General features: G+C 42.9%; 1 protein-coding gene across 1 annotated transcript in view; it reads right to left on the bottom strand.

The window, feature by feature from the left end:
• Window positions 1-876: 876 nt before the first annotated feature.
• EXO5 (exonuclease 5) overlaps window positions 877-26,507 on the bottom strand; it is a 60,352-nt gene continuing 34,721 nt past the window's right edge. The window contains exons 3-6 of the mRNA XM_077294398.1: window positions 22,782-23,029; window positions 21,419-21,523; window positions 4,867-5,039; window positions 877-1,945 (exon numbers count right to left, since the gene is read on the bottom strand). Coding sequence (XP_077150513.1) covers window positions 1,478-1,945; window positions 4,867-5,039; window positions 21,419-21,523; window positions 22,782-23,029 — 994 coding nt within the window. The 3' untranslated portion in view covers window positions 877-1,477. The remainder of the gene's footprint in view (window positions 1,946-4,866; window positions 5,040-21,418; window positions 21,524-22,781; window positions 23,030-26,507) is intronic.

Genomic DNA, 26,507 nt, shown 5'->3' with positions numbered 1-26,507 from the left:
CAGTCAGCGCTCACACAAGGTTAATGGCAGCGCTAATGGACCGCGTGTAACGCAGTCCATTAACGCTGCTATTAACCCTGTGTGACCAACTTTTTTTTACTATTGAGGCTGCCTATGCAGCTTCAATTGTAAAAAAATCTAATGTTAAAAATAATAATAATAAAAAAAATCATCATATACTCACCTACCGGCGCTTTTCCCGCTGCTAGCAACGCTCCGTTAACCGCACCATGCATTGCAATCTCGCGAGATGATGATGTAGCGGTCTCACGAGACCGCTACGTCATCATCTTGCGAGACCGCAATGCACTCTTCAGACCGAAGCGCACGAGGAGCATCGGTAACCGCTTTCTTGATCCAGGGGCCAACGGAAGGTGAGTATATAACTATTTTTTATTTTAATTCTTTTTTTTTTTTTAACAGGGATATCATGCCCACATTGCTATATACGTGGGCTGCGCAATATACAACGTGGGCTGCGCAATGTACTACGTGGGCTGCGCAATGTACTACGTGGGCTGCGCAATGTACTACGTGGGCTGCGCAATGTACTGCATGGGCTGCGCAATGTACTGCGTGGGCTGCGCAATGTACTGCGTGGGCTGCGCAATGTACTGCGTGGGCTGCGCAATGTACTGCGTGACTGTGCAATATACTACGTGGGCTGCGCAATATACCACGTGGCCTGTGCTATACACTACGCATACATATTCTAGAATAGCCGATGCGTTAGAATCGGGCCACCATCTAGTAATCAAATAACAAGGAATACCATTGCAAGAAAAGGTGTGTCCAAACTTTGGACTGATACTGTACATTCAGATGAGGGAAAGGGTTAGGTTTTAATACATGACCCGGTACAGCTTCATTAATTAATAGTGGTGGATCTGTAATTTATTATCTATCATGAGATACAGCATAGCTAAAACAGATTTATTACAATATGCCCAAAACTATGTAATATGCCAAATCAAAAGTAGTACAGAAATTCATAAAAAGTTTGGAATAAAAAAATGGATATAAAGTACTGATGTTCCATACAAAACAAGATTGTAGCATACAATACAGGAGGGATTTCACAACATTAAAAGATTATTCCAACATTATACACAAAGTTACTGCCAGAGAAAACAGACTGCTGACATTTCTTATCGGTGGGTTGCGACAGCTCTGAAATGCGTGGTCTAAATGAAGCAGGGGCCATGCATGTGCACATAAATGCTCTACTCAATTGCCAGAAAACAGCCCAGCACTCTACTCCGCTATTGTCGGCAGTCCCATTTCATTTCAGAGCCCCATTCTTGGACTTTTTGTAGGTATGAGCATTCGGATCCCCACCAATCAGAAAGTGATCACCTATCCTGGGGATATGCAATAACTTACAATGTTAGGGATAACCCGATCATATACAATAATATAGCTGCATAATCAGAATCAAGCAATTCATGATGCTGTGGTAAATTGGAGAATTTTATGGTCATTTAAATCTTTTGTTCAGATTTCGGAAAGGAAAACCTTTGATTTTCTGGGCTCTCCATTCACAGATGCTTGAATATTCGCACCTTCTGCATTTCCAGGCATCCTCTATGTCTATTCCCTGGACCTCTCGGAGCCCTTTCCAATAGGAAAAGTAAAATGTCACTTGTTCCAAAATTTTCTCCTTTTCAAAAGTCACTTCCTCAGATCCAAGCAGGGAACCATCCCCTTGAAAGCAATATTCAAGCTTTAGACTGTCAATTGTAGGCAATTCACTATATGTGAGATTCAGACAAGTCAGCTCCAACACATCTCTGCAGGTAGACACAGTAAGCCCAGACTTAATGGCGTGCTCCTTCACTTGAGGTCCTAAGCCTTGTTCTGGTCTCAGCTTTAAATGCTGCACGAAAACATCAGGCTGGAGAAGACCGCTTACCATGCCATCGAAAAGCAGCTTGTAAAGAGAGACCTAGAAGACACATTGTTATGTTTGTTACTGTAATAAGCCATCATACACAAAACAGTATTAACTCTCTAAGCAAGAAACAACAGAGCAAACCATAACAAACTTAATAAATATGAAGAATTATGTTCATGTGATAACTGGTCTGGGTGAGCATCCTGTGGCAGGAAACTAATTTTGTGGTCCTGCTGTTGGCCCTGGGGGGCAATTTCCCCTTTACCCTATAGTTATACTGGATGGAAAAGAAAGTATAATGGCAATCAGTCGGTGTTGAGTGATGTAAACAGCTTGAGATGATAGCTGCTTTTGGCTTGGGTGGGACCTGGCAATATATGGGAATAGATGTGTGCCCTAAGCTAGTGCCAATATCCTGTATAAACTACTGACCTAGTGCTACCCTCCTGTCAAAAAACAACTGAACAGTACCTTGGACAGTTGTAGAATCTCGAGACCTAAGCTCTGTGTTAGTTAAATGATGAATCACAGGAGCAAAAGCACTTTAGAAGGTGACCAGGATGTCCAAGATGGTGCTGTCACTACTGTATCAGTGGCCTATGATGCTTGAGTGGCTGAATGCTCATCGGAGGTAGTTGCTATTTTTTTTTTACAGAAGTATGCCAAGCCAACAGCCACTGATATTCCCTCTTCTAAAAATGCAGTAGTTCCGGAGATGGAGGATAGGGAGAGTGCGGGCAGGCAATTGGTCCAGATATCGGGAGATAGAGAAGGCAGTCCACTACCCTCAGACAATATAGGGCTCACAAACACTTCATATAGATCTGCCACAAGGTCATTCTGAACATACACTGATGGCTAAATTTTGGTCTGTGAGCCAATGCAACACAGTTATATCCACCCTGATTGTCCAAGTTGGCAGGGACATTGCTTGGCTCAGACATGAACTAAAAAAGTGTCTGAATGCATAAATGTTGTGAGGTGAAAGCTCAGTCACCTTAAGGATAGAGTTTTGCCATTCCAAAAAGATACACACACGCACGATCAGGCCATATCTGCATTACTGTCCAAAGAAGGTACAGTAATTTCGAAAACAGCTACTTTTGATTCTGGCTGATAGATGGGATCTAGAGCCTGATCTGACTATTCCCACAAAATGTCCTATTAATGGGTACAACCAATATGGCTCCTCCGTAGAAGTGGCTGTGCCTGGTTTTGTTGTTCAGCTCCATTCATTCTGATGATAGACGAGCCATCAACACTTTAATCACAACAAAGAACCTTTAGACTAGTAAAACGTAATTTCTTATGCAGGAACCAGCACCTCACAGATGCGTCTAAGAGGTTCCTTCAAATGTAAAAATAAAAAATGCTTGTGTTGCCTTTGGATCAGTGATAATGTGAATACTTTTCACTCAAATAATGATAGTGAGAGAGTATATGACATTAATTTTAAATTAACATGCCAATCCAGTTTTGTTATTTATCTAATTGATTGTTGCTGTGGGAAACAAATATGTGGGACGCACTACACAGCTTCTACATTTAAGGATGAACTCACATAGACACAACATCTCCAAGGGATATCTCGAAATATGGCTTGTCTCGACCCTTTTGAAAAACACGGGAACAAAGCCCCAATACGAGTTACACCTCTAGATCATGTACCAGTGGATACCCCAAATAGATTACAGTGTCTAAATAAGAGAGAAGTGTATTGGATATACAAATTAGATACTATTCATCCAAAAGGTCTTAATGAGCTGGTAGATCTTTTTTGATAAGCCATCCTTTATGGTTTCTTGTCCCTAGTGGCCCGTCGGATCTCCTAATCACATATCCATTCCCCAGAAATGGAGATTTAGTATAATGACAATGGGAAGTATTTGGTGTTCTGCCTTGCCCAAAACCTATACGTTCGAGTCTAGCCATTTTATTTTTATAAAATCTTAACACATTGATTATAGGTTTTATATATGGTTTTAAATCAAAAATTGACTGTTTAGAGGTTTAATGTGTTTTTTCAGAGGTTATATATTGATGTAAAGATATTGTGACTGTTGTGTGACAACATGATATTGGAGGGGGCGTTTTTGAAGGAAGTGATGTTTGTTTGTTTGGGATGTCATGAAGGTTTTGTCTAAAGCCTCAACCATTCCCAACAAGTGGAGAGATAGTATGATGGTAATGGGGAACCCTGTGTTCTGGCTTGCCCGTAACTTGTGAGTTTGATTCCAGCCAACTCCATTTTTTGTTAAAAATATGCAGCGATCATTGTTTTTTATATATATATATATATATATATATATATATATATATATATATATATATATATATATATAAAAATATATATTTATTTTTTTTTCTAATTAAAGACTGAAGTTTTAGGTGGATAGTGTGTTTCATCAGAGTTTAGATTTTGAAAAAGTCTTTGTAACTGGTGTATGACATTCTAACACTGGAGGGGGCGTTTTCACAGGAAGTGATGTCGGTTTGTTTGTAATTGTGATGCCATGAAGATTCTGTATAAAACCACTGCTGTAAACAGACACTGTAAAATCTTTGGCCCTGAGGAAGTGGCAGATTGCCACGAAACGCATTGGCACAATAAAGCTTTCAAGAAAACTTCCATCGTGTGCGGTCAGCGCGGATACATTGAGAAACCCGGTCTTCTCCTTCCTTCTTTGTCACATTGGTATCCACGGGAGTCTGCAGCGACCACTGTTTCTTCTTATATTCTGCAAGGGGTTGTGACTTTTCACCACCTCTAAAGAAGGTGAGTGCACCTACCGTGTATTGTCATCCAAATTATCACTTTTATCACCCTATGTGCGCTCTCTCCTCAATTTCAGATTTCTCTGTAAAGAAAATAGGTTTGGACAACATGCCCCGGTCTTTCTTCATTCTGGCTATTGAGAAGAAACACATCAATAAGAGCAGTTGATAATATTAAGTGTAGACAGTGACGTTACCTGGATCTCATGACTTCTCTTCTGAGCAGATGTTGGTAGTGTTGGGGTAACTCGGGTTTTTAGCTCTCTAAGTTCTAGTTCCCCTTTGGAAGAGTATCCCAGTTCATCAATCACCCCCACCAAGAATATACCATCAAGCTCTCTAAAAACTGGAAATTCCCGAACCCTGCCACCTATCGGAGGGAAAGAAGTAACAGAGAAAGAGAAAAGGTTCACATTAAGTGGGTCTTCTGCTGCTCCCCAATTTAGATGAATTAACAGTTCGGACTACAAGCAGCAAGAATCAGGCAATGGCTGCGGTACTGAAGCCATACATGTTTGGCTCAGAAATGCTGCAGTGTTTCAGACAAAACTTACTATGAAAAGCCGTCTGGAACTACAAGTGTCAGATGGCAGTCGACAGAGCAGAGCGAAAGAGAAGTAACTACTCTGTCGACATGACATCACAGGAAGCAGGGGAATCGCTGCCAGGAGCGGTCCATGACTATATTGTCGCATGGTAGAAGAGGCAGGTAACTAGCAGCTGGCTGCTGACAAGTGCTTATGCCCATAGCAAAAACCTAAATAAAATATAAAAGTCCCGGATAACACATTTAAGACATTTAAGGGTTTTTATTACCCCAATATCACTATTTTAAAAAAGCCCATATTCATATAATGGACTCATCTCCTATAAACCCACATATCTTTATTGTAGCAACTACTGGCTTTGTTTTGCTTAAAAACAGCTGCGTCATATGCAAATTAGGGTGCACACATCACCATGGGTATTGCCTTGAGATTTGGTGCACCGTTCCACGTCTCATTAGCATGAGCCACGACTTCTCTTTGTATTGACTGCCAGTGCTCCCTTGGCCACACTGTGGATGCACACACACAATGCAATAACAGGAGCCAGCATGCATGCTCAGGACCTCCATCATCCCTGCTGCGTCAACACAATCCTCCACCATTTCCTCCTCTCTCTGAAGCCTCTGTCAGAGGAGCGAGCAGCTGCAGAGAGGAGAGAGGTCTGTGAGCTGCCACCATGGCTGCTACTGTTATACTGGGTGCATGCAGGTCAGAGGATACTTTTCAGGCAGTGCTCACTCTGGCCAAAAGAGCACTTTCAATCAATATAGAGGGAATTGGTGGGTCCTGCTAATTAAGGTGGCAGAGCTGTGCACCAAATCTTGTGGCTCTGCCAAGGGTGCACTAAGCACTCTAAATGACATATCAAACAAATGTTTTAAGGCCCCGTCTCACTAAGCGATTTACCAACGATCACGACCAGCGATACGACCTGGCCGTGATCGTTGGTAAGTCGCTGTGTGGTCGCTGGGGAGCTGTCACACAGACAGCTCTCCCCAGCGACCAACGATCAGGGGAACGACTTCGGCATCGTTGAAACTGTCTTCAACGATGCCGAAGTCCCCCTGCAGCACCCGGGTAACCAGGGTAAACATCGGGTTATTAAGCGCAGGGCCGCGCTTAGTAACCCGATGTTTACCCTGGTTACCAAAAAAAACAAACACTACATACTCGCCTTTCGGTGTCCAGGTCCCTTGCCGTCTGCTTCCTGCTCTGACTGAGCCGCCGTACACTGAGAACAGAGCGCAGCGGTGACGTCACTGCTGTGCTCTCACTTCTCACTGTACGGCCGGCAGTCACTGAGAGCAGGAAGCAGACGGCAAGGGACCTGACGGACATCAGAAGGCGAGTATGTACTGTTTGTTTTTTTTTACATTTACGCTGGTAACCAGGGTAAACATCGGGTTACTAAGCGCGGCCCTGCGCTTAGTAACCCGATGTTTACCCTGGTTACCAGTGAAGACATCGCTGGATCGGTGTCACACACACCGATTCAGCAATGTCAGCGGGGCCTCAACGACCAAAAAAAGGTCCAGGCCATTCCGACACGACCAGCGATCTCGCAGCAGGGGCCTGATCGCTGGTACGTGTCACACATAGCGAGATCGCTATGGAGGTCGCTGTTGCGTCACAAAACTTGTGACTCAGCAGCGATCTCGCTAGCGATCTCGCTATGTGAGACGGGGCCTTTAGGCACAGCAAAAGCAGTACATACAACAATGGCAAGTGTCATTTTAGGGGCTAAGTCCCTTATATGATTATGGGATTAGTTTAAAAAGTGATTTTTGATTGAGAGACTCCCTTTAAGATGTACTTACATGAGTTCTTACACACAATTTATATCACTAGGTGAACAATGAATATTCCTGGGTGAGCACCACTGATTACACCCACAGAGATCATGTTCCCTGTTCGAAAACAAAGCTGCATTATGGGAGTGAACAGGACCCCCAGCAATCAATCACTGCTGCCCTGTGGATAGGCGATAAATGTCGTTCATAAAAACATTTTAATTTCATTTATAAAATATAATATATATATATATATACATATATATATATATATATATATATATATATATATATATATATATATATATATATATATAACATTTTTGAGAATGACACCAAAATTATATTTTCACATGATCTGCTGCCCTCTGGTTTTTATTAGTGTTTGTCTGATGTTTATATCACATACAGAAATATAATTGCAATCATATTATGAGAACCAATAGGTTATATTGACAGTTAGAATGAGTTAATGCAGCAAGTCAATATTTGCAGTGTTGACCCTTCTTCTTCAAGACCTCTGCAATTCTCCCTGGCATGCTCTCAATCAACTTCTGGACCAAATCCTGACTGATAGCAGTCCATTCTTGCATAATCAATGCTTGCATTTTGCCAGAATTTGTTGGTTTTTGTTTGTCCACCCGTCTCTTGATGATTGACCACAAGTTCTCAATGGGATTAAGATCTGGGGAGTTTCCAGGCCATGGACCCAAAATCTCTATGTTTTGTTCCATGAGCCATTTAGTTATCACCTTTGCTTTATGGCAAGGTGCTCCATCATGCTGGAAAAGGCATTGTTGGGCGCCAAACTGCTCTTGGACGGTTGGGAGAAGTTGCTCTTGGAGGACATTCTGGTACCATTCTTTAATCATGGCTGTGTTTTTAGGCAAGACTGTGAGTGAGCCGATTCCCTTGGCTGAGAAGCAACCCCACACATGAATGGTTTCAGGATGCTTTACAGTTGGCATGAGACAAGACTGGTGGTAGCGCTCACCTCTTCTTCTCCGAATAAGCTGTTTTCCAGATGTCCCAAACAATCGAAAAGGGGATTCATCAGAGAAAATGACTTTGCCCCAGTCCTCAGCAGTCCACTCCCTGTACCTTTTGCAGAATATCAGTCGGTCCCTGATGTTTTTTCTGGAGAAAAGTGGCTTCTTTGCTGCCCTCCTTGAAACCAGGCCTTGCTCAAAGTGTCTCCGCCTCACAGTGCGTGCAGAAGCACTCACACCAGCCTGCTGCCATTCCTGAGCAAGCTCGGCACTGCTGGTAGTCCGATCCCGCAGCTGAAACAGTTTTAAGATACGGTCCTGGCGCTTGCTGGTCTTTCTTGGGCGCCCTGGAGCCTTTTTGACAACAATGGAAGCTCTCTCCTTGAAGTTCTTGATGATGCGATAGATTGTTGACTGAGGTGCAATCTTTGTAGCTGTGATACTCTTCCCTGTTAGGCCATTTTTGTGCAGTGCAATGATGGCTGCACGTGTTTCTTTAGAGATAACCATGGTTAACTGAAGAGAAACAATGATACCAAGCACCAGCCTCCTTTTAAAGTGTCCAGTGATGTCATTCTTACTTAATCATGACTGATTGATCGCCAGCCCTGTCCTCATCAACACCCACACCTGTGTTAATGGATCAATCACTAAAAAGATGTTAGCTGCTCCTTTTAAGGCAGGACTGCAATGATGTTGAAATGCGTTTTGGGGGTTAAAGTTCATTTTCTGGGCAAATATTGACTTTGCAAGTACAGTAATTGCTATTAAGCTGATCACTCTGACATTCAGGAGTATATGCAAATTGCCATTAGAAAAAATGAAGCAGTAGATTTTGGAAAAATTAATATTTGTCTCATTCTCAAAATTTTTGTCCATGACTGTATCTATATATATATAATTGTCTAAGGGTTTTTCTGTCTGTCTGTCCTGGAAATCCCGCGTCTCTGATTGGTCGAGGCCGCCAGGCCTCGACCAATCAGCGACGGGCACAGCATGGCGACGATGATGTCATAAAGGTTGCCTCGACCAATCAGCGACGGGCACAGTCTGCCGCGAATTCGCCTCGACCAATCAGCGACGGGCACAGTATCGACGTAGATGTCATAATGGTTGCCATAGCGACGATGATGTCATAAAGGTTGCCTCGACCAATCAGCGAAGGGCACAGTCTGCCGCGAATTCTGGAATCATCATTGTCCATATATTACGGGGACATGCATATTCTAGAATACCCGATGCGTTAGAATCGGGCCACAATCTAATATATATATATATACACACTAGATTGTGGCCCGATTCTAAAGCATCGGGTATTCTAGAATATGCATGTCCCCGTAGTATATGGACAATGATGATTCCAGAATTCGCGGCAGACTGTGCCCGTCGCTGATTGGTCGAGGCAACCTTTATGACATCGTCGCCATGCTGTGCCCGTCGCTGATTGATCGAGGCCTGGCGGCCTCGACCAATCAGAGACGCGGGATTTCCAGGACAGACAGAAAAACCCTTAGACAATTATATATATAGATAATTGCCTAAGGGGTACTTCCGTCTGTCTGTAACTTCCGTACCGGAAATCCTTTGTCGCTGATTGGTCGCGGCCAGCCGGGGCGGGATTTGCAGCATCAATAGTGAAAACATAGAATGTTAACCCCTTAGTGACAGAGCCAATTTGGTACTTAATGACCGAGCCAATTTTTACAATTCTGACCACTGTCACTTTATGAGGTTATAACTCTGGAACGCTTTAACGGATCCCGCTGATTCTGAGACTGTTTTTTTTGTGACATATTGTACTTCATGTTAGTGGTAACATTTCTTCGATATTACTTGCGATTATTTATGAAAAAAAATGGAAATATGGCGAAAATTATTTAAATTTTGCCATTTTCAAACTTTGTATTTTTATGCCCTTAAATCAGAGAGATATGTCACACAAAATAGTTAATAAATAACATTTCCCACATGTCTACTTTACATCAGCACAATTTTGGAAACATTTTTTTTTTGTTAGGGAGTTATAAGGGTTAAAAGTTGACCAGCAATTTCTCATTTTTACAACACCATTTTTTTTTTTAGGGACCACATCACATTTGAAGTCATTTTGAGGGGTCTATATGATAGAAAATAACCAAGTGTGACACCATTCTAAAAACTGCACCCTTCAAGGTGCTCAAAACCACATTCAAGAAGTTTATTAACCCTTTACGTGCTTCACAGGAACTGAAACAATGTGGAAGGAAAAAATGAACATTTAACTTTTTTTGCAAACATTTTACTTCAGAACCATTTTTTTTTTATTTTCACAAGTGTAAAAACAGAAATTTAACCATAAATATTGTTGTGCAATTTCTCCTGAATACGCCGATATCCCATATGTGGGGGTAAACCACTGTTTGGGCGCACCGCAGAGCTTGGAAGTGAAGGAGCACCGTTTTACTTTTTCAATGTAGAATTGGCTGGAGTTGAGATCGGACACCATGTCGCGTTTGGAGAGCCCCTGATGTGCCTAAACAGTGGAAACCCCCCACAAGTGACACCATTTTGGAAACTAGACCCCTTAAGGAACTTATCTAGATGTGTGGTGAGCACTTTTAACCCCCAAGTGCTTCACAGAAATTTATAAAGTAGAGCCGTGAAAATAAAAAAATCCTTTTTTTTTTTCCTCAAAAATGATTTTTTAGCCTGCAATTTTTTATTTTCTCAAGGGTAACAGAAGACATTGGACCACAAAATCTGTTTGCCAGTTTGTCCTGAGTACGCCGATACCCCATATGTGGGGGGGTGGGGGGGCACTGTTTGGGCACCCATCGGGGCTCGGAAGGGAAGGAGCGCCGCTTGGAATGCAGACTTTGATGGGGTGGTCTGCGGGCGTCATGTTGCATTTGCAGAGCTTCTGATGTACCTAAACAGTAAAAACCCCCCACAAGTGACCCCATTTTGGAAACTAGACCCCCCAAAGAGCTTATCTAGATGTGTGGTGAGCACTATGAACCCCCAACTGCTTTACAGAAGTTTATAATGTAGAGCCATGAAAATAAAAAAAAATCATATTTTTTCCACAAAAATGATCTTTTCACCTCCAAATTTTTACTTTCACAAGGATAACAGGAGAAATTGGACCCCAAAATTTATTGTGCAATTTATGCTGAGTAGGCTGATACCCCATATGTGGGGGGGGGACCACTGTTTGGGCGCATGTCAGAGCTCGGAAGGGAAGGAGCGCCGTTTTGGAATGCAATCTTTGATAGAATGGTCTGCAGGCGTTAGGTTGCGTTTGCAGAGTCACTGATGTACCTAAACAGTAGAAACCCCCCACAAGTGACCCCATTTTGGAAACTAGACCCCCCAAGGAACTTATCTAGATGTGTGATGAGAACTTTGAATGCCCAAGTGCTTCACAGAAGTTTATAATGCAGAGTCGTGAAAATAAAATATATATTTTTTCCCACAAAAAAATATTTTTTAGCCCCCCAAGTGTTTATTTTCACAAGGGTAACAAGAGAAATTGGACCCCAAAAGTTGTTGTCCAGTTTGTCCTGAGTACACTGATGCCCCATATGTGGGGGTAGACCACTGTTTGGGCGCACGGCAGAGGTCAGAAGGGAGGGAGCACCATTTGACTTTTTGAGCGCAAAATTGGCTGTGGCGTTTGGAGACCCCCTGATGTACCTAAACAGTGGAAACCCCCCAATTCTAACTCACAACCCTAACCCCAACACACCCCTAACCCTAATCCCAACCCGATCCATAATCCTATTCACAACCCTAACGATAATCACAACCCTAACCCCAAAACAACCCTAATCCCAACCCCAACCATAACCCTAATCAGAACCCTATATCCAACACACCCCTAATCCTAATCTCAACCCTAACCTCACACCTAACCCTAATCCCAATACACCCCTAACTCTACTCCCAACCCTAACCTTAACCCTAATCCCAAACCTAACCCTAATCCCAAAAGTAACCCTAATGCCAACCCTAATCCAAACCCTAACTTTAGCCGCAACCCTAGCCCTACCTTTGGCCCCAACCCTAACTTTAGCCCCAACCCTAACCCTAAATTTAGCCCCAACCCTAAATTTAGCCCCAACCCTAAATTTAGCCCCAACCCTAATTTTAGCCCCAACCCTAATTTTAGCCCCAACTCCTCTAGCTGTCGGCCGGCAGATCATGGCGGGCGCACTGCGCATGCGCCCGCCATTTTCTTACCGGATGAAGAAGCCAGCGGGCAGGAGGGGATGCAGGAGGACCCAGGGACACCGGTAAGTATAACATAATGTGCGATCACATGAGAGGACAGAGAATTACACATCACTTTTTCTTTTTTTTTTTTGCGGTCGCCGGTAAACAGTTAATTACCGGCGATCGCAAAACAGGGGTCGGTAAAAACCGACCCCGAATCATGTTCTTTGGGGTCTCGGCTACCCCCGGTAACCGAGACCCCAGATAAAATCCCACTCTGGGGGGCGCTATTCACTATTTCCACAGCGCCGTTAATTAACAGCGCTGTGGTTTAAGTACACTTAACTGCCGCCGTTAAAAGGCGTATCGGCGGTCGTTAAGGGGTTAAAAATAATAGAAAAAACCCAAACATTAAATTCTCACCTTCCGAAGTCCGCCGCAGCCTTTCCCACTCCTCGCACTCGGGTCCCAAGAATGCATTGCGGCACTGACTCGAGATCACGTAGCGGTCTCGCGAGATGATGATCTCGACTCATTGCCGCAATGCATTCTTGGGACCGGAGCGCGAGAAGCATCGGTAAAGGCCTCGGCTGGATCCGGGGGCCGACGGAAGGTGAGTATATAACTATATTTTATTTTAAATGGTTTTTTTTAACAGGGATATGGTGCCCACATTGCTGTATACTACGTGGGCTGTGTTATGTACTACGTGGCCTGTGTTATATACTGCGTGGGCTGTTATATACTGCGTGGGCTGTGCTATATACTACGTGGGCTGTGCTATATACTACGTGGGCTGTGCTACAGACTGCGTGGGCTGTGTTACATACTACGTGGCTGGGCAATATACTACGTGGGCTGTGTTATATACTGCGTGGCTGTGCTATACACTAATACTACGTGGGCTGTGTTATATACTACCTACGTGGCTGTGCAATATACTACGTGGCTATGCTATATACTGCATGGGCTGTGTTATATACTGCGTGGGCTGTGTTATATACTGCGTGGGCTGTGCTATATACTACGTGGGCTGTGCTATATACTACGTGCCTGTGCAATATACTACGTGGCTGGTGCTATATACTACGTGTCTGAGTTATGTACTGCGCGGCCTGTGTTATGTACTGCGTTGGCTGTGCTATATACTACGTGGGCTGTGCTGTATACTACGTGGGCTGTGCTATATACTACGTGGGCTGTGCTACATACTACGTGGGCTGTGCTACAGACTGCGTGGGCTGTGCTACAGACTGCGTGGGCTGTGCTACAGACTGCGTGGGCTCTTTTATATACTACGCGGCTGGGCAATATACTACGTGGGCTGTGTTATATACTGTGTGGCTGTGCTATACACTAATACTACGTGGGCTGTGTTATATACTACGTGGGCTGTGCATTGTAGAATACACGATGCATTAGAATCGGGCCACCATCTAGTGTATATGTATATATATATACACTCACTGGCCACTTTATTAGGTACACCTGTCCAACTTCTTGTTAACACTTAATTTCTAATCAGCCAATCACATGGCGGCAACTCAGTGCATTTAGGCATGTAGACATGGTCAAGACAATCTCCTGCAGTTCAAACCGAGCATCAGTATGGGGAAGAAAGGTGATTTGAGTGCCTTTGAACGTGGCATGGTTGTTGGTGCCAGAAGGGCTGGTCTGAGTATTTCAGAAACTGCTGATCTACTGGGATTTTCACGCACAACCATCTCTAGGGTTTACAGAGAATGGTCCGAAAAAGAAAAAAAATCCAGTGAGCGGCAGTTCTGTGGGCGGAAATGCCTTGTTGATGCCAGAGGTCAGAGGAGAATGGGCAGACTGGTTCGAGCTGATAGAAAGGCAACAGTGACTCAAATCGCCACCCGTTACAACCAAGGTAGGCCTAAGAGCATCTCTGAACGCACAGTGCGTCGAACTTTGAGGCAGATGGGCTACAGCAGCAGAAGACCACACCGGGTACCACTCCTTTCAGCTAAGAACAGGAAACTGAGGCTACAATTTGTACAAGCTCATCGAAATTGGACAGTAGAAGATTGGAAAAACATTGCTTGGTCTGATGAGTCTCGATTTCTGCTGCGACATTCGGATGGTAGGGTCAGAATTTGGCGTAAACAACATGAAAGCATGGATCCATCCTGCCTTGTATGGAGCATCTTTGGGATGTGCAGCCGACAAATCTGCGGCAACTGTGTGATGCCATCATGTCAATATGGACCAAAATCTCTGAGGAATGCTTCCAGCACCTTGTTGAATCTATGCCACGAAGAATTGAGGCAGTTCTGAAGGCAAAAGGGGGTCCAACCCGTTACTAGCATGGTGTACCTAATAAAGTGGCCGGTGAGTGTATATATATATATATATATATATATATATATATATATATATATATATATATATATATATATAGCGGCCTCGACCAATCAGCGACGGGCACAGCATGGCGACGATGTCGTAAAGGTTGCCTCGACCAATCAGCGACGGGCACAGTGTGCCGCGAATTCTGGAATCATCATTGTCCATATACCATGGGGACATGCATATTCTAGAATACCCGATGCGTTAGGATCGGGCCACAATCTAGTGTATATTATATATATATATATATATATATATATATATATATATATATATATATATATATATATATATATATATATATATATATATATAAAATTTCATTACAGAGATTCCAATGCATTGCTTTTTTCACACAGCCATAGCGTTGAAAGTTATTATACCTTATGATTACATTCTCCAGTAGGTAGAGCTTACTGAAGACGGATTTATATGGCTGTAGTTGCACTCAGTAAATCTGTATACATTAAAGGGGTATTCTCATGTTATTAAATTGTTTGTGTTAGACAGCATAAAAATAAGGAAATTAGCAATTTGGCTTTTTCTATCTGCTGTCATTCTCCTTTCGTGAGAACTTTTATCCTACATAATGTACAGCTTGTTTCTAAGGAACTCAGCCACCAGAGCTTGACCAAGAGTGTATGCAGTAGCTACATTTCAGGAGAGAAGTTAACTCCTAACATCCCAGTCCACTCTCTCTCTCTCTCTCATCCATTGATTTCCACTCAGCAGGTAGTTGCTGACCTCCCTCCTCCTCCTCCTCAGTTCCTGATAAGGCTCTTATCAGTTTTGTATAATCAAATTTCCCCAGCATCAGCAGCTTCCAGAGCAGTTCTCTTAAGGTACCTTCACACATAACGATTTCGTTAACGATATCGTTGCAACGTCACGCTTTTTTGTGACGTAGCAACGATCCCGCTAACGATCTCGTTATGTGTGACAGCGACCAACGATCAGGCCCCTGCTGGGAGATCGTTGGTCGTAGGGAATGATCAGGACCTTTTTTTGGTCGCTGATCACCCGCTGTCATCGCTGGATCGGCGTGTGTGACGCCGATCCAGCGATGTGTTCACTTGTAACCAGGGTAAACATCGGGTTACTAAGCGCAGGGCCGTGCTTAGTAACCCGATATTTACCCTGGTTACCATTGTAAAAGTAAAAAAAAAAAAAACGTACATACTCACATTCTGATGTCTGTCACGTCCCCCGCCGTCAGCTTCCCGCACTGACTGTGTCAGTGCCGGCCGTAAAGCAGAGCACAGCGGTGACGTCACCGCTGTGCTCTTCTTTACGGCCGGCACTGACAGTCAGTGCGGGAAGCTGACGGCGGGGGACGTGACAGACATCGGAATGTGAGTATGTACGGTTTTTTTTTTTTTTACTTTTACAATGGTAACCAGGGTAAATATCGGGTTACTAAGCACGGCCCTGCACTTAGTAACCCGATGTTTACCCTGGTTACCCGGGTGCTGCAGGGGGACTTAGGCATCGTTGAAGACAGTTTCAACGATGCCGAAGTCGTTCCCCTGATCGTTGGTCGCTGGAGAGAGCTGTCTGTGTGACAGCTCCCCAGCGACCACACAACGACTTACCAACGATTACGGCCAGGTCGTATCGCTGGTCGTGATCGTTGGCAAGTCGTTTAGTGTAACGGTACCTTTAGGCTGTGTGCACACATTGCAGACTTGGTGCGTTTTGTCACTTTTTTTTGTGCCAATTTGTGACAAAACCTAAAGCAAAACCTGATGCCAGCAAAGTGAATGAGAACCCTGAAGTGTCATGCACATGTTGAGTATTTTTGATTTGCAGATTTGGTACAGAAAATGATCTGCAGCATGACAATTCTCAGAGCATTTTTGCCCTGCGTTTTTCATTATAGACATCACTCCAATCAATCAAAAGCGCAGGACAAAAACGCACACAAAGGCTACTTTCACACACAGCATATTTGCTGCGTATTTTTACGCGCGCGTATTTTGCTGCTGCTTTACCTGCGTTTTTTTACGCAGGCAAAAAACGCAGCTGCTTTCACACACAGCGTTTTTTGCTGCGTTTTTTGCAGCTGCGTTTTTTTCAGCATTGTGTACTGAAAATAAAGTTTGTTTGAAAAAAAAAAAAAGGGGAAAAAAAAAAAGAGTCATTGAGGTCATTTCCTGTCTTTATGACTCGGAATACAATACACACTGGAGTTAACATCATGTCGATTCTGCCAGCTGCAATGGCCTTGAGCCAAAGACGCCTCAGCAAGCGGAACAGACATCAGCTGGGGTTTACTAACCCCACTGTCACTAACCCCAGGTTACTAGGGCAGGCGTCAGTCAGACGCCCCCCCTCGTAACCCTGTACGGTAAGGGTATGTTCACACGATCCTGATTTCAATCCTTTTTTTTCAGGACAAAAACCGCAGCTCTTGGCAGAAAACGCAGGTGCGTTTTTGATGCGGTTTTTAGTGCGGTTTTTTATGCAGTTTTCTCTGCAGATTGTCTGTGTTTGACACAAATAAAGCTTTAACTGCAGTGGGGGAAAAAAAAAAGAAATGATGTCATTTCCTTGTCCAACCCTTTTCTTCTTCCATCCTCCATTTTGGGACTAAACACCAAAATGAGTGGACGTGTTTTGAATGACAGCGCTCCGCAGAGTGCTGAGCGTAGGCCAGATCACAGCCCGCGGATCCAGCTCTATCTAGCTATTTAAGTCTACGTTCACATTTGCGGTCTGCGCCGCAGCGTCGGGCGCCGCATGCGTCATGCGCCCCTATATTTAACATGGGGGCGCATGGACATGCGTCGCACTTGCGTTTTGCGCCGGCCGCATGCGTCACTGCAGCGCACGCATCCGGCCGTAGAGGACGCAGCAAGTTGCATTTTTGCTGCGTTCAAAATCAATCAAAAAAAGGACGCATGCGGCGCACAACGCAAATGTGAACATAGCCTAAGTGCCACGTATTTAAGTGCCACGTATTTAAGTGCCACGTATTTCAGTGCCACGTATTTCAGTGCCACGTATTTCAGTGCCACGTGCCACGTATTTCAGTGCCACGTGCCACGTATTTCAGTGCCACGTATTTCAGTGCCACGTATTTAAGTGCCACGTGCCACGTATTTAAGTGCCACGTATCACGTATTTCAGTGCCATGTATTTCAGTGCCACGTATCAAAGTGCCACGTATCAAAGTGCCACGTATCAAAGTGCCACGTGCCACGTATTTAAGTGACACGTGCCACGTATCAAAGTGCCACGTATCAAAGTGCCACGTGCCACGTATTTAAGTGCCACGTGCCACGTATCAAAGTGCCACGTATCAAAGTGACACGTGCCACGTATCAAAGTGCCACGTATCAAAGTGCCACGTGCCACGTATTTAAGTGACACGTGCCACGTATCAAAGTGCCACGTATCAAAGTGCCACGTGCCACGTATTTAAGTGACACGTGCCACGTATCAAAGTGCCACGTGCCACATATTTCAGTGCCACATATTTCAGTGCCACGTGCCACGTATCAAAGTGCCACGTATCAAAGTGACTGAGCGCCGGCCCTAAAGTGAAAGTGAAAGCAGAGCGGTGACGTCACCGCTGTGCTGTTAAGGCCGGAGCTCAGTCAGTGTCAGGAAGCGGACACCGGGGGACGCGCAGGTGAGCATGTACTGTTTGTTTTTTTTACTTTTACGCTGGTAACCAGGGTAAACATCGGGTTACTAAGCGCGGCCCTGCGCTTAGTAACCCGATGTTTACTCTGGTTACCCGGGGGCCTCGGCATCCTTGGTCGCTGGAGAGCGGTCTGTGTGACAGCTCTCCAGCGACGTCCGGTCCTGGGTGTCAACCCCTCCGTACAAAGACGCCGACACCCAGGACAAAGGCGCTGTGTGTGCACGTTAATATGGGGCCCTATGGGGATACGCAGACACGCCGCTGCGTAAAGAATTGACATGTCAATTCTTTTTACGCCGGCGTGTTTGCAGACAAAAGCGCCGCGTTTTTTTGCGGTGTGTCTGAACGGCAAAGTGAATTTCTCATTCACTTTGCCGGCAGACGAAAATGACATTGCGCATTTTTGAAAAGCGCCCGCAAAATAGCGCTCAAAAATGCGCTATGTCTGAAAGTAGCCAAAAGGCTCTTTTTTACAGCTGCGTTTTTCCTGCCAAGAGATGCAGAAATGGTGCAGAAATTTTACTCAACGTGTGCACATACCCTTAATCATGGCTTGCAATTTCCTGAGAGGTATGCATTTTCAAAGTCCCTCTTATCTCCATATGCAAATATAGAGCTAACAGTGTAGACTCAGAACAAGCACTGACAGACCATTAATGTGTAGTAGCAAAACAAAACTACTTCTACACAACACATTTTCAAAAACTGCTCCTGCGTCTCAGTATTGCTGATTTATCTTTGTTATGGTGTCCTCTGTTCTTCAAAATAATTGGATTCTATGAACTGTAATCACCATGCAAAGTAGGTTACAGAGAAAGCAATACGCAGGTGTGAACATACACTGAGATGAATATCAAAAGACTGACCGTCAATTCCAAACGGAAATCAGGTGTGTACAGCTGCTTACTAAGAGTAGCCATCTCCATATATTACCAACAAAATAAAGTATCACTCCTCTGTAATGCTATAGCATGCAGACATGAAATACCATATATACTTGAGTATAAGCCGAGGCACCTAATTTTGCCACGGAAAACTGGGTAAGCTTATTGACTCGAGTATAAGCCGGGTATGCATTGCCTCCTCATCCCTGTCCTGCTCTGTGTGGCTCCCCCCCATCCTGTCCTGCTGTGTGTGGCTGCCCCTGTTGTATGAATGGCTCCACCCCGTCCCATCTTGTTTGCATGGCTCAGCTCGGCTGTCCCCCCGTCCTCCCCTGTCATACTCATGCTCATACGATGTGGCAGCTCTTCCTTTGCCAAGTGGTCACGTGGTACCGCTCATTAAGGTAATGAATATGTGCTCCACGCCTATGGGAGTGGAGTCGCGTGCATATTCATTACCCTAATGAAGGGTACCACGTGACCGCTCAGCACAGGAAGAGCTGCTGCAAATGGACAACGGAAATGCAGGGACGTTCAGCGACGGCACGAGGAGGGCGAGTATGATGTCATAACCGCCGACTCCTGCTGCACCCCTCCCCCTGCTGGCTTTCTGGTCAATTACTCGTGTATAAGCCTAGGGCCTGTAGTAGAAAACATGAAAAACTGATACTTAGCCAATTCATGTATACTTGGCAGCCGCAATAAGGCGATTCTCGTTGCTGGGACCTAACCTGTGGGGTCTCCTCTCATGGGCTGACAGCCTACATATACATGAGAAGGTAGGATCCTGCTGTAATTAAAACCACCTGAAGCTGATGGGTCGAGTGCTCAGTCAGAGAGCCTATGTATACAAATATGACTAAACTAGCCGTCACTTCCAAACAGAAATCAACAGATATATTTCATGTTTGCATGCTATAGCACTACAGAATGCTGCTTTATTTTGTTGGTTACATATGGAGATGGCTACTCTTAGTAAGCACCTGTTTTTTGTTTGGAAATGATGGTCAGTCTTTTGATATTTGTAAAAAACACTTAAAGATATGAAAAACAATCTTTATTGTAAATTCTTAAAAATATATTATATAACCAATATCACAATAGATCAACACAAATAGGAGAGACAAATACAGGAAACAAAGGAGTGGGTAGATCTAGATAGTAGCGTATAATACACTGTATAGTCCATATGAAATAAGTAAAATACAAAAAAGTATTTTGCCAGAAAAAAACAAAAGTGTCCATATGGGAAGTAAAAACAAGTGGGATGACCCCGGAGGAAGAATTTCATTGCGAAACACGGTCCTTGGTTTCATACCCTGTAGGTAATGTTACCTTTACTATTAGTCCAATATGTGTGGGCTATATGTTGTTAGATAGATTTGTCACTGCGACTTATACACAGTTCACTTAGCACTTCTTTTTACTTTCCATATGGACACTATGTCATTTCTGGCGTAATATTTTTTTGTATTTTACAGACTTCATATGGACTATACAGTGTATTATACTCTACTATCTAGATCTACCCACTCCTTTGTTTCCTGTATTTGTTTCTCCCATTCGTGTTGATCCATTATGTTACTGGATATATATATATATATATATATATATATATATATATATATATATATATATATATATATATATATATATATATATATATATATATATATATATATATATATATATATATATTAGTGTGTGTGTGTGTCTTTAGGTTTTTTTAGCCTTCTATAAAAGAATTTTCATGTCTTTACGTATTTTTGGCTGTTTCATGCTTTTTTTTGGCAGTACTGTTAATGGATTGAGAAATTTTGTTGTAGTTTTGATATTTGTGTACATAGGCTCTCTGACCGAGCACTACACCCCTCAGTTTCTGGCGGTTTTAATTACAGCAGGATCTTACCTTCCCAAATAAATATAGGCTTTCAGGCCCTGAGAGGAGTCACCACAGGATAGGTCCCAGCTACAAGAATCGCCTTATCGTGGCTGCTGGGTACACATGAATTGGCCAATTATGCACTAACTATTCTAAATTTTTCATATTTTCTAGTGCAGTAATGCAAATCAAATTTGATATATTTCATGCTTGCATGCTACAGCGCTACAAAGTGCAACTTAATTTGTTGGTTACATATATATGGAGATTGTCTTCAAAGGTGAACATAAGCTAGAGATGTTCTTTTTCTTTTCTCCAGATGCAAACTGCTGGATACAATATGCTACAGATAACCAATACTATTAAATATTCCTGGACTCAATACAGTTCAGAGCAATCATTTTATTTATTCATGTACTTTCAAGTGCATCTGCATTACTCACCAGACTGCAAAACTGGTATCATTGCTAAAATATTCAGACACTTTATAGCCCAGGAGTCTTCACGAGTCTGTGTAGTCACCGTTACAATATCGTGAACTTCTAGCTCTTAAAATGGAAAAAAATCAGAAGAAAAAATTAGATATTTATTACATGCTAGCATGAAAGCCAATTGGTGACACACTGACAGAAATAGGATATAATCAGCCATATATCAATAGCACATTATTTTTTATTATATGGCATTATAAATAGAAATCGATTACGAATTCAGTTAGATATGTCAGTGGATCAGATAACTATTTTGGTTTTATTTAATTTAATGCCTTCTGCATTTGTGCCAAACAACAAGGAAGGAAGCTAAAAGAGAGCAGAGATCATCTGTATGTAACACAGCCAACATCTGCTGCATATGAAACAGGTTCAGGCCTAGCCGGCTTCACACAGCCATTAGCAATGTATAATGAATAAGTATCCAGTATGTCATTAAGTGGTTAAATGGATTTTTCTCACCTCCCTTCTGTAGGAGCACACCGCTCCCCGGGCTTACCGGCTTCCTGCTTGTGTGTGTCGGTTCGCTCCTGAAGAAAAAAGGGGTATTCCTACCTCCAAGATCCTAAGTAGTAGTTGTACTAATAATAAAATTAGAAAGTACCTCCAATTAGAAATGTAGTATAGTTTTTCTGATTGGCTATTCTCTTGCCTCATGTGCAGGCATTGCAGGACCTTAGACGTCCACGGTTACGACCACTAGCAACTAGCTGTTACTTTATCAGTGGACGTAACTATGGATACCTAAGGTCCTGCAATGGCTGCACATGAGAAAAGAGACATAGTGAATCTGAAAAACTATACCATATTTCTAATTGGAGATATTTGCTAATATTATTATTAAACCTACTACATATTGGATAGGATCTTGGAGATGGGAATACCCCCTTTAACTGTACATTATCCAATGTTACAAGCAGAGGCACTAAAGCTGGCCGGATGGAGGGATCTGGCCATCTTCAGAGCAGCCCTTGTAACCTATATAGCAAACAGCTTGTAAGCGTGTGCTCCTTACCTGGGAGACTGGCCACCCCTCAGAGGGGGGCAATAACCTTGGCAATGAGCAATATACTACAAAACTAAAAATCCCTCCATTCTTAAGAATGGAGAGAATTTCAGAAGAAGTAAATTGCAAGTTTGTTTTTTCAAGCACTTTGCAATTTTTCTCATTTACAAAACCTCTAAGTTGCCCATTCCTTCAGAAAAGCTGAACAGCTAATAAAGGACTGAAATGAGAAAACTGAACAAAACAAAGTGATATAAGCCACACACGGCAACGCAAGCTCCCGAAGATCAAATACAAGACTGTGCAAACCTCTGGCCAAATGTATACTAGATCCTTCGCTCATGGCGGCGGCTCTCTCGGGCTTTACTATTGCTGGCCGCTCCATTTTATAGACCATCTGCTGTTCACACCAGACCTGGGAACAAACGTCAGTCACAGTCACATATTTCAGGAAATATTTCTCCAGGGGAGTCTCTACTTCTGTTTTTCTTTTTCTTTGCATTATCGATATGTTCCCTCCTGTTCCATCTTGATTGCGGCCTTCTTCATTTACAAAACTTAAAAAGAGAAAAGAAAAATGCAAAGTAAATATATGGTGGACAGTATATTCTCCAATGTCCAAAATTAATTTAGAATTATTTACCTCTGAAAAAAAGATTTAAAAGGGTTATATATAATATAAAAAAAAATGTTATCTACCTGCTATGTTTAGGCTATAGCACTCTGCTACTGCCACTGGTTACAATGTTAATCCATCACTGCAGTCCTTAAAGGGAACCTGTCACCCCCAAAATCGAAGGTGAGCTAAGCCCACCGGCATCAGGGGCTGTAATGCTGTAGATAAGCCCCCGATGTATCCTGAAAGATGAGAAAAAGAGGTTAGATTATACTCACCCAGGGGCGGTCCCACTGTGGTCCAATCCGATGGGCGTCGCGGTCCGTTCCGGGGCCTCCTATCTTCTTACAATGACATCGCACATCGGGGGCTTATCTACAGCATTACAAAATACTGAAGATAAGCCCCTGATGCCGGTGGGCATAGCTCACCTTCGATTTTGGGGGTGACAGGTTTCCTTTAATCCCCTTCACCCCTCAGCCCGTTTCCACCTTCATAGCCAGCCCAATTTTTTCAATTCTGGCCATTGTCACGTTATGTATTAATAATTCTGGAACGCTTCAACGTATCCCAGTGATTCTCAGATTTTTGTGTGTGACATATTGTACTTCATGTTAGTGGTAAAATTTGTTTAATATTTTCGTAAATAGACTCAAATATCAAAAATGTGAAAAAAAAAATTTGAAAATTTTGCAATTTTCAAACTTTGAATTTTTAGGCCCTATATCACACAGAATAGATAACAAATAACATTTACCTCAAATCTACTTCACATCAGCATCATTTTGTAAACATAATTATTTTACTTAAGAAAATAGAAGGGATAAAAGTTTCAGCAATTTCTCATTTTCCAACATTTACAAAACCATTTTTTTTAGGAACTAAATCAAACTTGAAGTAACTTTGAGGGGACTGTGTGACAAAAAAATACACAAAAGTGACACCATTTTACCAACTGCTCCCTCAAAGTGCTCAAAACCACATTCAAGAAGTGTATGAACCTTTTAGGTACTTAACAGGATTTAAAGCAATGATAAAGGAAACAAAATAAACATTTTATTTTTTCCCACAAAAATACTGCTTTAGCCCCAAATTTAGCATTTTCACAAGCTTAACAGGAGAAAAAAAAGACCATACAGTTTGTTGTGCAGTTTCTCCTGAGTACACAGATGCCCCAAATTTGGTGGAAAACTACTGTTTAGTAGCATGGCAGGGCTCAGAAAATAAGGATCACCATTCAACTTTTGGAGCACAAAAATGGCCATGTCGCGTTTGCAGAGCCCTGATGTGCCTAACCAGTGGAAAACTCCAGGTGACCCCATTTTGGAAACTACGCCCCTCAACGGACTTAGTAAGAAGTGTGGCGAGCATCATGAACCCACAGGTGCTTCACAGAATTTTAGAAAGATAAATTTTTACCATCAAATGTTCAGCCACAAATTTTTCCTTTTCACAAGGGTAACAGTAGTAAATGAATGACAAAATATGTTCTGCAATTTATCCTGAGTATGCCAATTGTATATGTGGTGGAAAACTGAAGGAAGGGTTCGGAAGAGAAAGAAAGTCAATTGAATTCTGGAGTGCCATTTTGGCTGGAACAGATTGCGGATGCCATATTTGAAGAGCCCCCTGACAAGCCAAAACAGCAGAAACATTGGGCTGAGTCAATAGAAAATTGCTAATTTTTCCATTTAGCCCCAAGCTTTCAATTTTCAAACGGATAATAGGAGAAAAAGTACAGTACAATTTGTTGAGCATTTTCTCCTGAGTACACCGGTTGAAAACCACTTCTGAGGCACAGTGCAAGCTCAGAAGGGAAGAAGCGCCATATTACAGTTCAGATTTTGCTGGAATGGTTTGAGGGTGCAATGTCAAACTGGCAGGGCCTCTAAAATGCAGCAGAAACCACCTAAAACGTAACCCAATTTTACAAACTACACCTTTCAATAAATTCACCTAAGGGTGCAACAAGCATGTTGACACCACAAGTGCCTCACAGAATTTTATACCATTGGGCAGTGAAGAAAGAATACAGTATTTTTCAGATTATAAGACTCACTTTTTTACCCAAAAATTTTTTAGGGAAAATTGGGGGTGTATTGTATATACCTTCCCGGCTGTGGATGAGCGGAGTTCCCAGGGTCGCTGCTGACGGAGGCTGGGGCAGCCATATTGTCGGAGTCCATCGCAATGGAAACCATGGAAGTGCGAGGGTTCCGGGCTTTAACAAAATGTCGGCGGAGCCCCCTTGCCACCAAATACCCCCACCTGCAGCATCACACCTTTGCATACTTCTTCCCAGCCCGGGGTCTGCAGCATCTCCCCACTCCTGCCTCCTGGGAACCCGTTCCATTAAAGCTGCCAACGGTATGCAATAAGACGTAAGAATTATAAGAAGCACCATTTTATTAAAAAGTTTTGTTTCCCAAAAATTTGGGGTGCGTTTTATAATCCGTAAAATACTGCAATTAAATTTTTACCACTAAAATGTTTTAGGCCAAAGTATTCAATTTTTATAAGGGATAATAGGAAAAATTGGATCCCAGAGTTTGTTGCGCACTTTCTCCTGAGAGCGCCAATACCCTACATGTAATCAGGAAATACTTTTCAGGCACAGTGCAAAGCTCAGAAGGGAACGAGCCCCATATTATAGTGAAGATTTTACAGTTGTGGCTTGCGGGTTCCATGACCCACTGGAAAAGGCCCTCGAGGTGCAATAACAGCAGAACCCCCCATATATGACCCCATTTTACAAACTACACCTCTCAATGAATTAGTTTGATCATATTGAAACCACGAGTGTGTCACTGAATTTTATGCCATTGAAGGAAAAATTACATTTTTGCCACAAAAAAATTGTCTTAGCCCCAGATTTTACATTTTCACACAGAGAAATGGGTGAAAAATGAAATCAAAATTTGTCACACAATTTCTGCTGAATGTGGCAACACATATGTAGCTGTACAGTACTGCTTAGCCACATGCCGACTCGGGAGGGATGGAGCGCTATTTGACTCCTGGAGCACAGATTTTCTTAGAATAGCTTGCAGACTCCATACAGAGAGCCCCTAAGTGCCAGAAGAGCAGAATACCCCCTCAAGTGACCCCATTTTGGGAACTACACTCCTCTGCAAATTATCTACAGGTGCAGTGATGATTTGACCCCATGGGTGTTTTCCACAAACAAGCAGCAGTGAATGTTGCCGAGTGAAAATTGCAAATCTGCTATTGTAGTGCCCAGTACATTGTAGTGACCAGTACATTATGCCCAGCTCATACTTCTGGAAACATACACCTGTAAATTAATTAGGCTCTCATCTCTACAGAAATGCTAAACATGTGGGCTCTAAATGTTGTTTAGGCACAATTGGGCTCAGAACGGAGGGGGATATCTGGATTTGGGAGCATAGTATTAGCCG

The sequence above is a fragment of the Ranitomeya variabilis genome, chromosome 3, assembly GCF_051348905.1.
Source record: "Ranitomeya variabilis isolate aRanVar5 chromosome 3, aRanVar5.hap1, whole genome shotgun sequence".
Lineage (NCBI taxonomy): Eukaryota > Metazoa > Chordata > Amphibia > Anura > Dendrobatidae > Ranitomeya > Ranitomeya variabilis.
This window is presented reverse-complemented; position numbering and strand designations above follow the sequence as displayed.